Source organism: Drosophila montana, unplaced genomic scaffold (genome assembly GCF_035044405.1).
Source record: "Drosophila montana isolate Dmon_TW-CO22-7 unplaced genomic scaffold, ASM3504440v1 contig_3848_1, whole genome shotgun sequence".
Taxonomy (NCBI): Eukaryota; Metazoa; Arthropoda; class Insecta; order Diptera; family Drosophilidae; genus Drosophila; species Drosophila montana.
In genome coordinates, this window is record NW_026998720.1 from 1,612,851 (window position 1) to 1,627,497 (window position 14,647).

A 14,647-nucleotide genomic window follows, 5' to 3' on the forward strand; every position below is an offset into this window, starting at 1 on the left:
TACTAAAAGCCAGCTTTGCATACTTGACTAAGACTCAACACAAAAGAAAAGAGTCAAGTTTGTAATACTTAATAGGCAATCATGCTTGACTGGAAGGATTTCTCGCAGTGTTATCTAAATTATTATCTAGAACTCTTCTTAGCTCTAGTTTCCGTTTCCTTACTTTTTTATTTAAGCTGTGACAGAATCTTAACTTGGAGATACAAAAAGAATTTTTTTTAAATTTAAATTATCTTCTGAAGTAATTGAATTATTGTCTATCATTTTATAAAGAACTTCACCCATTCAATGATAGTTTTTAATAAATAAAATACACCTGTATATTCGAGAAATATCCAAAATATTGAATAGATTTTAAATAATTTTCTATTCAATTTTACTTTTCCATTCTACAGAAAACATTGCATGTCCTCAACTATTTTATCCACAAGATGTTCACTTGATTTAATCTCCATCAACGATTGGCATCTATCTAATACGTTTGTGCAATGATTGAAGTCCGTATTATTTATGCCTTTATGCTGGCTCTCCTGCAAACGTTTTTTACTTTGAACCAACACAGTTTCGCTTCTGTTAGGGCAGAGGCTCGGCTGCCTTGAGAGCAATTGAATTGGATTAAAGTTGGGTTCATAGTAGGAAATTAATTAGAATTCTGGGTTAGTTTGAATACGGCCTGAAACTTTTTTCTTATAGATGAATTGACCGTATGTACCTTTAGGCATGAGATATAACTGGCTGATACATACATTCCCAGGCTACAAGCAGGGTTCGGTATATATATATCGAGAATTTAATATTATTATTTGTTTAATTATAAGGTATAGTTAAAAACTTCAACTTCAATGGTACTTTTGTAGCCTGGGATTCGAGTGCGGATAAGCCTTTGCAGTTGCCTGAACTTTTGCAGTGAGATTTGAGACATAGAGTAGCTAACTAAAAAGCAAACGAACAAAAAAATTTTTAAATCTTAACAGCCAAGCAGCTTTGTACTCTCCCGCATTATCCACAGTCATCACATATCAAAATTTAAATAGATAGATATTATACATAGGTAAATGAATATACATTAATATACGCACCGCTTTGTGATGCGTGGACGCAGGGGCCACATGATGGCTATGTAACGATCAATACTGATGGCCACCAGGGTGTAGGCGCTGACCAGGACGGAGACCACCTGCGAGTAGTTGACGAAGTGGCACAGGACAATGCCGAATGGCCAGTAGTTAAGAATGTATTGCGAGATAAACGAGGAGGGCACACAGAACAGCGACATCAGTATGTCACCCAGCGCCAGATTGGCTATGAAATAATTGGTAACCGTGCGCATGCGCGGCGTGGACTGCACAATGTAGCAGACGATGCCGTTGCCCAGCAGGGCAAATATAAAGATGGGTATGTAGAGCAGGTAGACGACGCTCTTGAAGTAGTCGCTGGACCACAGATCATCCGAATGGGAGCTGACATCAGTGCAGCTGAAGTTTAGCAATACGGTCACATTGAAGTGCTCCGTTGCGGGCGTGGACGATGTGTAGTCGGCGTCCTCAGCGCCCAAGGACAGCTCCGTCGAGCTGCTATTGTACATCAGCGCCCCAGCTGTATCCTGATAATCATCCTCGTTGCGCAGCAGCGGCTGCTGTGGCGCAATATAATACAAACGCTCGTCATTTAAAACGGTCCGTTGAAGGTCCAAACGACGCCGGTGCCAGACAAAACTGTTAAACTCCATTTCCAAGATTGTTTTTGTTGTTCTTTTTGGTAAGCGAAGACCTTGGACTTTTCTCTATAAGCCAGCAACTTTTGCTCTTGTAACTTAATCTAAATACTTTTTGGCATAAGCAAATCCTAATTGCAGCCTCATTATAATCAAGCAGCTGCAATTACGCTCGGTTTGCGGTTTGAATTTAATTTCCACAGCCAGCCGAAGGAGCCTGCAAGTAAAAGGATATGAAATATGTAACGGCATGTTGCAATTATTATACAAATTTCAAGGCGTTTTTAAGTGTAGATAGCTCCATTTACCATGTAAATAAATTAAATATTGGATGTAATAAGATATATATATAATAAAATTCATTTACCAAATAATATAACCTCTTTCGAAAATCACATAAGAGAGTTAACATTTTTTCATCCTATATCTTGACTGCATACTTTTAGGCTTGAGCTACAAGTCAGTCATGTCAGCTAGGAAATAATTAGCTGATGCATAAAACGATTGCAAGCTTTTGTGCTGCTACCAAAACTGACAACTTATACATTTTACTGCAAGCTCTTATACTTGCCAATTTAAGAGCGGCAAGTGAATATATTTCAACAAAAATATAGCTCAAACTTTATCATGTCTTTGCGGATTTCTAAAAAACAAAAATCACAAGGTCCAAGTTTGTCCAAACACATTCAAACATAATGTGCTCAAAGTTGACAGCCTTTGTACGTAGAAAATGTTTGACAACGGACTTGCCAGCATACGCAATGTACGAAAAGTTCGGAATATGCCCAATTATTTCTTTATAAAATTATCTTTTCATAATATTCAAGCAGATTTCCGATTGTGACACAAATGGGTCACATCTCTCTATTGCTAAAAAAATTTGTCATTGGTAAACAAAAAATTAAATTTTATCCAAATTTCTCAGGTAAAAAGTTCCATATCTCCAAACTAGTTTTAACAAGCTGGTTTAAGTGCATAGCGGCCATTTTGTATTACACTATGAATTGATTTATGGTCCTGAAGCTAAAGACATACCTCAGTGCAGAAAAAACTGTTGCATACTTTCGCGCGTTGCCAGTATAAGACTTCACTCTGTAAAAGCGAGTAAATGGCTGTGGGCAAAACAATTTTGGCCATATGAAAAACGTGTATGGCATGGCCAAAACGCATGTGAATAAATCACACAGGCAAACAAAATTGCGAAGAAACCAGAGAGCATAACAACTGCCAAAAATACAAACAAACCGCTTCCGGGTGCAGAAGCGGTTGCTATGATAAATGGGTCGCAATCGACTGCCATTTTATGCTGAGCCATGGCTGAAGAAAAAGGAGAAACCTTTGAGCGATGAGAAAGTAAAAGCGTTGGGAAATGCGAATAGATTGCCAATATGCGTATGTTTTTTTTGTATGCGCACATTGTAAACCAGAAATTTCAAAGTCAATAAGCTAATTGAGATTATTCCAAGTTACGCCTTCTCAACTCAGCCAAAATGTTGTGTGCTGCACAAATTCTACTCAAAACTGCATACATTTTTCGAATAACTAACGAAAGTATGTTAGCAAAAGTAATGCTAAGACGAAAATGGGAAAAGCATATACTTGTTTTTTTATTTTATTATTTTTGTTATGCACCCAAGCTTTAAGCAAAATCTTGTCAACATCTTCTTAAATAATCTTGGCCAAAGTCGGCATTTACGAACTACACTATTCTTCTCACACACGGCTGCTAAAATGTAAGTTATATTTCAACAAGGGTATTTATTCGTCGACGTGGCTAAAATGGCGATTCTCTCTTTCGTTGCTTGGCAGCTTCAATTGGAAAAGCTGTGGCATATTTTAACTTTAATGTGCCGCAGGCACTCGGAAGCTGTTTGGCAGGCAACAAAAATTCAGACGATTGAAATGCATAGCTGCAAGGCCTGTTTTATATATATTTTGTACATATCTATATATGATATAGCTATATGAACATTTCTATTTATAACAAGGCATTAGGCAAATTAAAATTGCGAACCAGATTTGCGTGCGCGAACAATTAAAGCCTGGCAACAAAAGACAATTGTTAAAGATAATATGAGAGCTGTAATTTGATTGCCAAAACTTAGTATTGTGTGTGTGAGTGAGTGTGTGTGTGAGTGATTGTGTGTATATGACTGTTAAAAGAAGTCATTTCAACTTTTACTGGCGCGTCGTTTTAATGTGCCGCTAAATAAACTCCGACACTGACGAACTGACGGACTGACGGACTGCCTGACAAAGCACCCTCGTGTGTGTGGACGCTTGCTGCAAAAGCCGGATAAGAATATCAGGCAAGTAAATTGCTTATCTCAGCGCAATAATGAGGTACTTGCTGAGGTTCAGCCCGTACGCTCAGTGTATGCGTGTGTGTGTGGTGGCGGGCTGTGGGTGTGTCTGAGTGTGTGCGTGACTTGAGTTTTTGTCACAGCTAGCAGGTCTACTCCTTATGCGCCTTATGCTCCTTATGCTGCTGCTGCCATACTTTATCAATTATCTGCCCAAATTCCAAAATCCCTGCGAAGCTTCATAAAATTTCAACAGACGATTGCGTGCCCAAGGATTTGTTATTGGCATTTTTGTCGGGCATGCGAGACACAAAAAAATAAAATAAAAGCATTCTCCTAATTCCTATTTGCAAGTGATTTATTTTTTAATATACGCGTATATATCAACATTTCGCACATAACATCTATTAATTTTTAAATTAAAAATCGACCCAAGGTGAACGACATACGCGCCAGCAAATGAGAAAATGGAGCAGACCGAATGGCATGACAAACGAAAAAAAAATATATTAAAATAAGTACGAGTGCTAAGTCGGGTATGCTCGACCAGAAGATACTCTGAACACAAAAATTTGAACATCCCTGTGCTCTTTATGCAGCGCCTTCTTCTCTTCTAAGGCTAAGATTAAGTGGGGAAATTAATTATTTTTTAACTTCGACGTTGATTGTCCAATGTTTATGAACTTTTCGATACCAAAAAATAACAGCCAAGTGATTAAGTATACCAAAAAAACAAGGCTCTTCCTCTAAAAAATTAATATTCTCCAGTTTTGGCTTGTTTTGATTCCAAGATCGAATCAAAAATAGCTAAATCACCTTAGCTTCTCGATTTGATATATAGTTTACGAGATACCTTTTTCCGCCTGTTACCTACACTAGCACCTCGCCATTATACCCTTCTTATTCATCTTCAATGGGTTCGGGGTATAAAAAATTCATGAGATTTTCAGATGTGTTTGCCAGAGTTCAATTGCAGAAAAATTCACTTTGATTTGGCTTCAAAAAAGGAAAAACATCACGTTTCCATCACTCTCCAAGAGCTTCGCTCGCAGTTTCCCAGCCTAAAGGCTCATATACATCTCAATATACATGGGCCCCGGACTGAGTGTATTAATGGAATGTCATCAATTTTATATTAGGCCAACATGTTAATGTGGATGTGAGCGGCATGCCCAAGTTAATAATTAACACGTGCAAGCGAATCCCCAAATAATTCCAATGCATTGAATCCTCCAGATTGGAGGGCACGAAATCCGAATGCAAAATGTGGGATAAGGCATATCTTTTCGAAATAGAAATATTTTGCCGCAGATATAAAACACGCAGAAAAAAAATAAAATTAAATAAAATACTGCTAGGAAAATGGCAAAAAAATCACGTACAAAAATGTAATCACAACACGTGATGCAGACGAGGGCTGAGCATAGAAAGCGGTAGCTAACATATTTGGCCCATAGCAAATAATATATTTACGCAGAGTATAAGACGAGGCCGAGAAAAAATGGCGCCGAAAAAGGCGGCAAATCAGATTTGATCGGCTTAGTTGCATGTAAATTCATTTAGCGCCTTTTTACGCTGAACGCGGAAATGGAAAAGGAAGGCGAGACGACAGGCGCGAGGCGTCCCCAAATCAGGTGCTACGCACATAAATTCAATTTACAAAAGGCGCTGTGCCAAAAAAAATATGACTAAAGGGAGAAAAAAAATGTATTAAGCCCACAGTAAATCTTCAAAGAGAGCTAACCATAGCTCATATTTCCATTTGCCATCATTGTATTTCAGGCTTATGCTTTTGGCTTAGCTTCCGTTTTATGTCCGGCAAATTTCGAGCCAAGACTTCTGCGTAGAGCATCAGCAAAAGCAACATTGGTAAAAAGAAACCCACAAAAAGCCCAAGTGCAGCAGCTTCAGCTTAACCAGACCGGAGCACAGTCAAACAATTTCGGGAGCAGAAAGCCAAACGAAAATTTGCTCTTGGCAAATTGCTTTTGAAACCGCCACAAAGTGAAAATAGTAAAGGTCCCTGCTCGGGCGCCACACCGTGCAGTGGCAAATATTTTGCCAGCATTAGGTAATGTTTGTCTCTACTCGTTGATGGTAGAGATGAGTGTGCTTTAGATTTGTTCAACGCGATGCAAAGGCGAAGCAAACATTACAAATGTAAACGGGTAACAGGTATAAGTGCTCTTGTCGGGAGTATCCGACTACCCAAGCCACGTACGCCTACAAACATTCTGTCTTTCTTATCTTCATATCTTCTCAAATGTAAATAGCAATTTTAGTTTTTTAATTATGTTTGAAAATCCATTCCTCAAAATAGATTTTTATCGATATTATGCAAATAAGAGGAGTTATTGAAAAAATATATTATAAAATCATGCTCTGTGTGGTACACGAGCATATATAAAGTGTTTGAAGTTGACGGACAGACGGACAAGGCTAGATTGATAAGTAGATCGATTATAAGGTCGAGGATACTCTCTGCTGCCTGTAACATACACTTGCACAAACTTATTATACCCTCCTTATCCACATTCAAATTTAAGCATCACGGCAAACGTTGAATTATCATTTTTAAAGATCCTTGTGAAAACTAATCTAAGACGAATTTCACGTTGTAAGAGAGTAAGATTGCATTTTCAAGATTATGGTTCAAAGTTCAGTTTTCGCTCAGATTATTATTTAGTAAAAAGCATTAGAAAGAATGGGTTATATCATATATATTGATATATGCACATATAAGCTGGCACAACTTGATATGAAACACCAGGTTAGATCCTCGACGTCGATATGAAATTTCTTTTCCTTCTGACAGGCATAATCAGTTTATTTTTTCCAGCGCCACATTATCACAGTTTGTTATTTATGGAACAATGGAACCAACATTGATAACAATATCTGGATACATAAGAGCAGCTAAATTCTGGACTACCGTATTAGTATATCCTCTTAACAATTTGGGATCAAAAGAAAGCAAACTGTTTCATGGCACTAAATAAAATTATATGAATACACATAAATCGAAATATTTTCCAGTTTATTCTGTTTGTTCTGCTTGTCCCTTTCAGTCAATTTCCTTCGTGCCTTCGAGCTGATATTCTCCGGCTGAGCAACACGAACACGTCGTGCTAGAACGTCTCAGACCACGTGCCCAACTCTAGTCTCCAGTCACATGACTGATTGCCTGCTGCTAACCACAATGTCGTTGTTCCTTTTAACCTCGTATAGCACAGTCTCCATTACCAACACCATTATACGAGTCGAGCCATTCGGTTGCGTTGTTCCGAGTGCTTGTAATTATAATAAATGAGCTATGTGAAGCGCACTTGCCGCTGCCAGAGCTAAGTCAAAGGGCAAAAGGCAAAGGTAAGGGCGGCATAATTAGCCACGGCATTGTCACTTGTGGCATGCCAAGACGCGGGCGTGGGCGTGGGCGTGGTCGTATCTTAGGAGTGTTTGTGATAGTTTTTATCATTCGACTCATATTTAAATAGGCAACCAACAGCGCGAAGAGCTCAGCAGGAAGTTACCCTTCATATGTGTTAATTAGCAAAGCTTCAAATGAATTGCAGTGTTTGTGTTTGTGTGTGTGTGTGTGTGTGTGTGTGTGTGTGTGTGTGTGTGTGTGTGTGTGTGTGTGTGTGTGTGCGTGTCTTAGCCTGGCTAATGCTTTATGTATTTGTTATTTGCCTCGAGACAGACATTTGTTGTCGTGTTTGTCGTTTGTTACTTGACCATAGAATATTTTGATATCCAACTACAGGAGCTAGGCACTTTAAATATTTAATATATATGCACGTTTATTGCAGAAAGAGTTTCTTATTTTTTGACAATATCTCGCATCATTTTCATAATATCGATGTGTCCTTTTGTGTTTCGTGTATGTATATATAGAAGGAAGCTAGGTTCGGAAAAAATGCTAGTCGTGCACTCCTGACTATAGCACACTTACTCAAATTTTTATTTGGGTTTTCGTACGCATTTAGCCATGTATGAAAACGGCAAATGCTTAAATTCTCTTGCTCCAAGCAATCCTTATAGCCACATTTTATTTGCTGATAATGCTGATTTATGCGTTGGCTTTTAAAAAAAAGTTGAATTGAATTTTATTACAGCCACAAAGTCCGCGCTGAGCATTTTTTAAGCATTTAAAACCAAACTCGTGCCGAATGCGACACAAGTCCTTGGCCCTGGGCTGACCCCGGCTTCGGTTGAGCCTACCCTTGTCAAATATTATGCTGACTTCATACGCCGTTTCTGCCACAAGGAAATTAATTAAATGCATTCGATTTCAATCGGGTGTGAGTATATAACATGTAAATAGCCGCCCATTATGGACTATTAATTTGATTAATCAAATGCGAAAAAAGCGCTGTTAAAAACTGTTAAACGAGACGCCTGCCACACCCCACGCCCTTCTCCTCCTCACGACCAGTTTGAAATGTGACACTTTTGAAAATACGATTAATTTGAATTTCATTGAATTTTGTGCGCGTCATTCCTCACTCCCCTCAACACCGCTCCGCTCACAAAGGCAACTCCATAAAATATTTAACATAATTAAACGAACGTGCCGCCGGCCTGACCAGCTGCATACCTTGTCAAGGACCTCACGCGGGTCAGAGCTCATATTTTAATTGAGTTACTTTTTTTAATGGTGTGCAACAATAGGTGCAAATTCAAGCGAAATGTGTTAATTAAATGCAACGAGCGCCATGCGACAATATTTAATGAAGCGTCTGCAATTCACTTAGAGCGGGTTACCACTTGCAGGCGGCACTCTTCATTTTTCATTTTTCCATAGCACTGCAATGTTTTTAAACACATAATACGCCACTTTTCTTTGTTTCCTCTCTTACGCGTACAAAGCACTCTCAAAGGTTATTTCTTAATAGGGTCATTGCATTGTCCCTCCAAACTGCCAGTAAATATTCCCCTAAGCCTTTGAGCTCCTACAGCGCAGATAAAACATAAGAATTATTTGAGCTTCATAACATTTCAATATTGTTGATTGTTTCTGCAATTTAAATTTTTTATTTCTTTTTGTCAATATATTTGACAACTTGCATCAAAATTAGCACAAGAAATGATTACATGTTGAGTCTCAAGCTGTTCTAATTTCGGCCAAAAATTACGACAATTTGAAGCTTGTAAAGTTCTGTCAAAACTCAACCATTTTTTTAGCCTTCTTGTGGCTTGGGCATTTAAATGAACTCTTATAGAACCTGCATCGAAAATATATTTAATAGTGTAAAGTTAAATTTGATATTTTATTCCAATGGAATAAACCATATTTTTATTGTGGGACGAATAAAATCATATATTTAATATACTTATACAAAATAAATAAATAAAACTATATATTTATTTAAATTATTCAAATCTTTTTCTAACATCGAAAGTGAACAAAAAGTAATACTGAAATATTTGCAAATGAAATAAATTGATTCGTTTAATCAAGTAGAAAAAGTGACAAAACTCAACTTTCAATTTTAAACAAAGCAATTTTTAACTCAGCATTTTAAGTCAACATTTTCATTACTCAATAACTTAATTTATTTAAAATAAAATACAAGCTTCAAAAGTTTGATGTTAAGAGGAATGTACAAATAAATAATATTTATTGCACAATGGGGAATGTCTGATTTTCTGCTCGCTTTTCCATTTTTAGGGTGACCATATCGTCGCTACGTACCGCCAAAAAGTATGCCTCATATGTTGCCTAGGCACACACATTACTTGAGCATTTTCGCAAGTCATTTAATTCATGCGCTCAGCTAGTGGCCAATTAACACGAACAGGATAATCAGCCATGGAGAACTCATTAGCGGAATTATGCAAGTGCAGTCAAAATATGTAAACACAAAAAGTGGCTGCTGAACGGGGGGGTGGTGGTGAAGTGTTAGGGCGGAAGTGTCAAAGCACATTGAATCATTATTAGCCGTCTTTTGTTGGGTCAGCCGAGCTATTGTTTACAGTGCTCGTTGACACTGGCTACTAGCCAAATAATAAATATATTAAAATATAGTATATATAAGTTCTGACCGTTGTCAGTTTTGGCACAAGAGCTCGCCCACATACTTAAGCGATAAATCGAAGCATTCAAGCTATTCAAGGGTGCCGGCAATTAAGCCTATTTGAGAGGGTCACTTACAGCCGATTAACTGGCATTAACTGTGGAGTGAGAACAAATGTAATCGCTATTGATAGGGCTAAGACATAGGCCGGACATGTAATGCTACCACCTGATAAGGCACAGCACGCGCGCCTTGACTGTCGATTGCGTCAATTCCAAAATATGTGATATTTATACCTTTAAGAACATTTAATCACAGCTAAGGCGTCTATAGCACATTCAGTTTGCATGTATACTAATCAGGGAAAGGCACTTGACGGAGTCTATTTTTAACACCCACTGTACCCCAGCAAAGTCGGGTAGTAGTACTTGTCTTATTGCGCGGCATGAAATATCAATTAAAAGATAAATACTTTAAAAACACTTGGAGAACTCATTGCACAGCTATCAGATGCTAATTTCTGTGCCTAAGCTGGTTATCGAGTGCCTGATTAGATGGTTATGGACATGCGATATGGCCTATAAAAGACCATTGTTGCCCGAAATGCTTTATCAGTCGAAAGACCCCCCCAGCAAAATGAAGACTATTTGGATTTTGGCTTTCTGTGCGCTAGCGGGTAAATGTAACCATTTTCGTGGATGAGAATCCTTAGCAATTACTTTGAACTCTGCACAGCTTCGGCCTATGCTATCGAGGAGTCCGACCGTGTGAATGGCGAGAACGGCTGGTATGTGCCTAAGTTGGATGGCACCTTTGAGTGGATTGATATGGATGTAGCTGAGGATTGGCTGGATCGCCAGGAGAATATGGAGAGTCGTGGACTTACCACCACACCTGTCAAGTTCTATTTGTTCACCCAATCGAACCCAACCAAGAGCACCAAGATCACAGCCACCAGCAAGTCTATCGATGAATCACACTTCAACCCCCAGCACCCAACCAGGTTGGTTTAATATTTATAAACAGAAGCGCGTGTTCTCTGGCATTCCTCGGGCTATATTTTGTTCAACTTATATCTACTTTTCCATTATTTTCCGCCCGAGGGCTAGTTAATACTTCCCGTTCCCCCTTGAACCCTCATTACCGCTCAGCAGAGTGGATTTTTCGCAGTCGGTGAAAAATTCTATCCGATATTAATAGCTATTTCCAAAAATTATTTAATTAGTTTCGTAAATGTCGAAAAATGTCTTCCAAACCGATGATTTCAATCTTTGCATATACAACCTTTGACCAGCATTTCCACCTACATGGAAGATTTTCTGAAAAGTGTAAAGTTCGAAAAGCACAACAAATTCCACATAACCCTTTCACACCAACTTTCAACACCAGCAGGTGGAATTTTTCCAAACTTCAGCTTTCTTGCTAGTACAGTGATCAGCAAACGGCCAATCAATCGGTCGGTCAGCCAGTCAGAACAAACAGCCCTAACTCATTCATCTTTACCACAGATTCATCATCCACGGCTGGACCCAGAGCAGCTCATCTAGCATGAACAAGCAGATCCGTGATGCCTGGCTGAGCCATGGTGATTACAACATCATTGTTGTGGACTGGGCTCGTGCACGCTCCGTCGAATACGCTTCTTCCGTTGTGGCTGTGTCAACGGTGGGCAAGAAGGTCGCCAACATGATCAACTATCTACACTCTGACCACGGCATGTCTCTCGGCGATCTGTACGTCATCGGGCACAGCCTCGGCGCTCATGTGGCCGGCTATGCTGGCAAGAACACCAATGGCCAGGTGCACACCATAATCGGCCTAGACCCCGCCCTGCCTCTGTTCAACTACAACAAGCCCAACAAGCGTCTGTCCTCCGACGATGCCTATTATGTGGAGTCCATCCAGACCAATGGCGGCACCTTGGGCTTCCTCAAGCCCATTGGCAAGGGCGCTTTCTATCCCAACGGTGGTAAGAGCCAGCCTGGTTGCACCCTGGATGTGACTGGTGCCTGCTCCCACGGACGCTCTGTTACCTACTACGCCGAGGCCGTTAGCGAGGACAACTTTGGAACCATCAAGTGCGGTGACTACGAGGCAGCCGTCAAGAAGGATTGCGGCAGCACCTACAGCAGCGTTCGCATGGGCGCCGATACCAATGCCTACATGGTTCAGGGTGACTTCTATGTGCCCGTCAACAGCAAGGCTCCCTTCGGCAACATTAACTAAATAACTATGGCGCAATTAAAGAATTTATAACAAAAACAATCAACTCATGTTCTGTTATGGGTAATAGGTGCCTAATACCTAATCTAATAACGCGAATAACTAATCTAGTTGCGTTTACGACCTTAATCATAAAGTTGAATGCCATACCTTGAATTATAAATCGCTCGCTTATACTTTTATGCCCAGAACTAAAACTGTCATCTTAGCAAACGATCAGAAATCACTTTATACCCAGACAATATATGGATCTGTCGCCTGCCACGGAGTACTTAAATCAGCCCGACACATCAATGTATACGTCCATTGATAAAGATTTATTATCAGTCAAATTCACGGAGGGTAGTGTGATTTTTAATCAACACAATCAACATTATATGACTAAATTTAATCAATCTGAAGTACTTTTAAAACGGCGTAGATGATGAGTTAATTTTTTTTTAGAACTGGTACTATAAAAAGGCAGGAACCGCATTCCCTATGACAGTTTTATTTCTGGTTCCAAGATGAAGGCAGTTTTTATAGTTGGACTAGTAGCGCTCTTGTCCGCAGGTAGTTAACCCTTTAAGTCCAGTAAGTAATTGCAGTTTCTGAAGAGCTCTCTTGCCTTGCAGTGAGCGCCCTGCCCGTCGATGATCGCGTTAACGGCGAGAATGGGTGGTACATACCCAAGGAAGACGGCACCTTCGAGTGGATTGATTTGGATGATGCGGAAGATCTGTTGTCAAAGGACGAGGATATCGAGGGTCGCATCAGCACCAATGCAGTCTCCTTCTATCTGTACACCCAGTCCAACCCTACTAAGGGTCAAGAAATTAAGGCCAAGGCATCATCCATAGATGATTCGCATTTCAACAAGGATCATCCCACACGCATTGTGATTCACGGCTGGACACAAAGCTATAAGGACTCGATGAACACCGATATTACGGAGGCCTGGTTGTCTCGTGGTGACTTCAATGTCATCATTGTCGACTGGTCGCGTGCTCGTTCCGTGGATTACGCTTCCTCTGTGCTGGCTGTACCTGGTGCTGGTGCCAAGGTGGGAAACATGATCAAGTATCTGCAGGAGAACCACGATATGTCTCTGGACAGCCTGTACGTAATTGGTCACAGCTTGGGTGCCCAAGTTGCTGGTTATGCTGGCCAGACAGTTGGCGAAGGCAGAATTCACACCATTATTGGGCTAGATCCTGCCTTGCCTTTGTTTAGCTACAATAAGCCCAACAAGCGCCTGTCCTCCGATGACGCCTATTATGTGGAGTCTATTCAGACCAATGGCGGCAAACTCGGATTCCTCAAGCCTATTGGCAAAGGCGCTTTCTATCCTAATGGCGGCCAGAAACAGCCCGGCTGTGGATTGGATGTCACTGGCTCCTGCTCCCACAGTCGCTCTGTGACCTATTACGCCGAGGCCGTTACCCAGGATAACTTTGGTACTATCAAGTGCGGTGACTACGAGGCGGCTGTCAGTAAGGATTGCGGCAGCACCTACAGCAGCGTTCGCCTTGGCGCCGACACTAATGCGTACATGGTCGAGGGTGACTTCTACGTGCCCGTGAACAGCAAAGCTCCCTTCGGCAATATCAACTAAACAACTGTAAAGCAACTACAAAATTAAAGAATTTCTTACAAAGACAATCAAATGAAGTTTTTTTATGGGAAATAAATGCCGAATACCTAATCTAATAACTCGACTAACTAATTTAGTTGCGTTTACGACTCTATTCATAAAGCTGAATGCCATACTTTCAATTATTATAGAAAACCCTCTAAGAATAAGATCCATTTATTGTCTGGGTATTAAGCGATTTCTAATCGTTTGCATAGATGACAGTTTTACTTCTAGGTGTATAATTATATTTAGGTACTAGCGGATATTGCCCGGCCTTGCCCGTGGAACGTTTTGTGCTTAAAATTTTAGATATTACCTTTCCTATAAGTACACGGCCGTGGAAAATTGAAATTTACGCGTACCATCTTGATCTCCACTTCTTTTTAAAAATAAGTTCAAAGTGCATCGAATAAAGAACCAAATGATGGAATCAGAGGTTTCCGCCCTTATTAGTCTAGTGGTTAGAATCTTGAGGCCGAATAAAAAACTTGCCTTTACAGACTCGCATTTTCTCAAGTAAGTTCTGATAAAGAACTTTGAAAATGAGTTTGAAACCGATAATAAACCAAAAAGTTAAGATTTTTCGCCAAATTTCCACACTTGCGGGTGGAATTTTCTAAATCGCTGGAACACGTATTCACTAAGTTTTTATGCAGAGCTTTTGAAAATAAGTTTGATGCAAATCGGACAAAACTTAAAAGTTCGCCCAAAAAATCTTTGAATCTCATTTTTATCGCGGAAATTTGCATTCTGCGAAATGTGTAAAAAACGTGTT

At 39.9% G+C, this 14,647-nt stretch overlaps 3 protein-coding genes across 7 annotated transcripts in view; 2 read left to right on the forward strand and 1 right to left on the reverse strand.

Moving 5' to 3' along the window:
* The window catches only part of RYa-R (RYamide receptor), an 87,184-nt gene that overhangs the window by 45,177 nt on the left and 27,360 nt on the right, over positions 1–14,647 (reverse strand). For all 5 annotated transcript variants that reach the window (XM_064696511.1, XM_064696512.1, XM_064696515.1 and 2 more), the window contains exon 2: positions 1,080–1,931. In XM_064696511.1, coding sequence (XP_064552581.1) covers positions 1,080–1,729 — 650 coding nt within the window. In that variant the 5' untranslated portion in view covers positions 1,730–1,931. The remainder of the gene's footprint in view (positions 1–1,079; positions 1,932–14,647) is intronic.
* On the forward strand, positions 10,551–12,299 carry LOC135438263 (phospholipase A1-like). Its single transcript, XM_064696517.1, has 3 exons — positions 10,551–10,710; positions 10,770–11,037; positions 11,543–12,299. Exons 1-3 carry the CDS (start codon positions 10,608–10,610, stop codon positions 12,258–12,260), a joined length of 1,089 nt encoding a protein of 362 aa, XP_064552587.1. The 5' UTR covers positions 10,551–10,607; the 3' UTR covers positions 12,261–12,299.
* LOC135438264 (phospholipase A1-like) lies at positions 12,690–13,903 on the forward strand. The gene is made up of 2 exons (XM_064696518.1): positions 12,690–12,809; positions 12,872–13,903. Exons 1-2 carry the CDS (start codon positions 12,764–12,766, stop codon positions 13,849–13,851), a joined length of 1,026 nt encoding a protein of 341 aa, XP_064552588.1. The 5' UTR covers positions 12,690–12,763; the 3' UTR covers positions 13,852–13,903.

Excerpts from the sequence above, each read along its gene's own strand:
- LOC135438263 (XM_064696517.1), top strand. The coding sequence starts at position 10,608 with ATGGCCTATAAAAGACCATTGTTGCCCGAAATGCTTTATCAGTCGAAA. Across the intron at positions 10,711-10,769 it reads GGCTTTCTGTGCGCTAGCGG|CTTCGGCCTATGCTATCGAG; the intron begins GTAAATGTAACC and ends AACTCTGCACAG. Across the intron at positions 11,038-11,542 it reads AACCCCCAGCACCCAACCAG|ATTCATCATCCACGGCTGGA; the intron begins GTTGGTTTAATA and ends TCTTTACCACAG.
- LOC135438264 (XM_064696518.1), top strand. The coding sequence starts at position 12,764 with ATGAAGGCAGTTTTTATAGTTGGACTAGTAGCGCTCTTGTCCGCAG. Across the intron at positions 12,810-12,871 it reads AGTAGCGCTCTTGTCCGCAG|TGAGCGCCCTGCCCGTCGAT; the intron begins GTAGTTAACCCT and ends CTTGCCTTGCAG.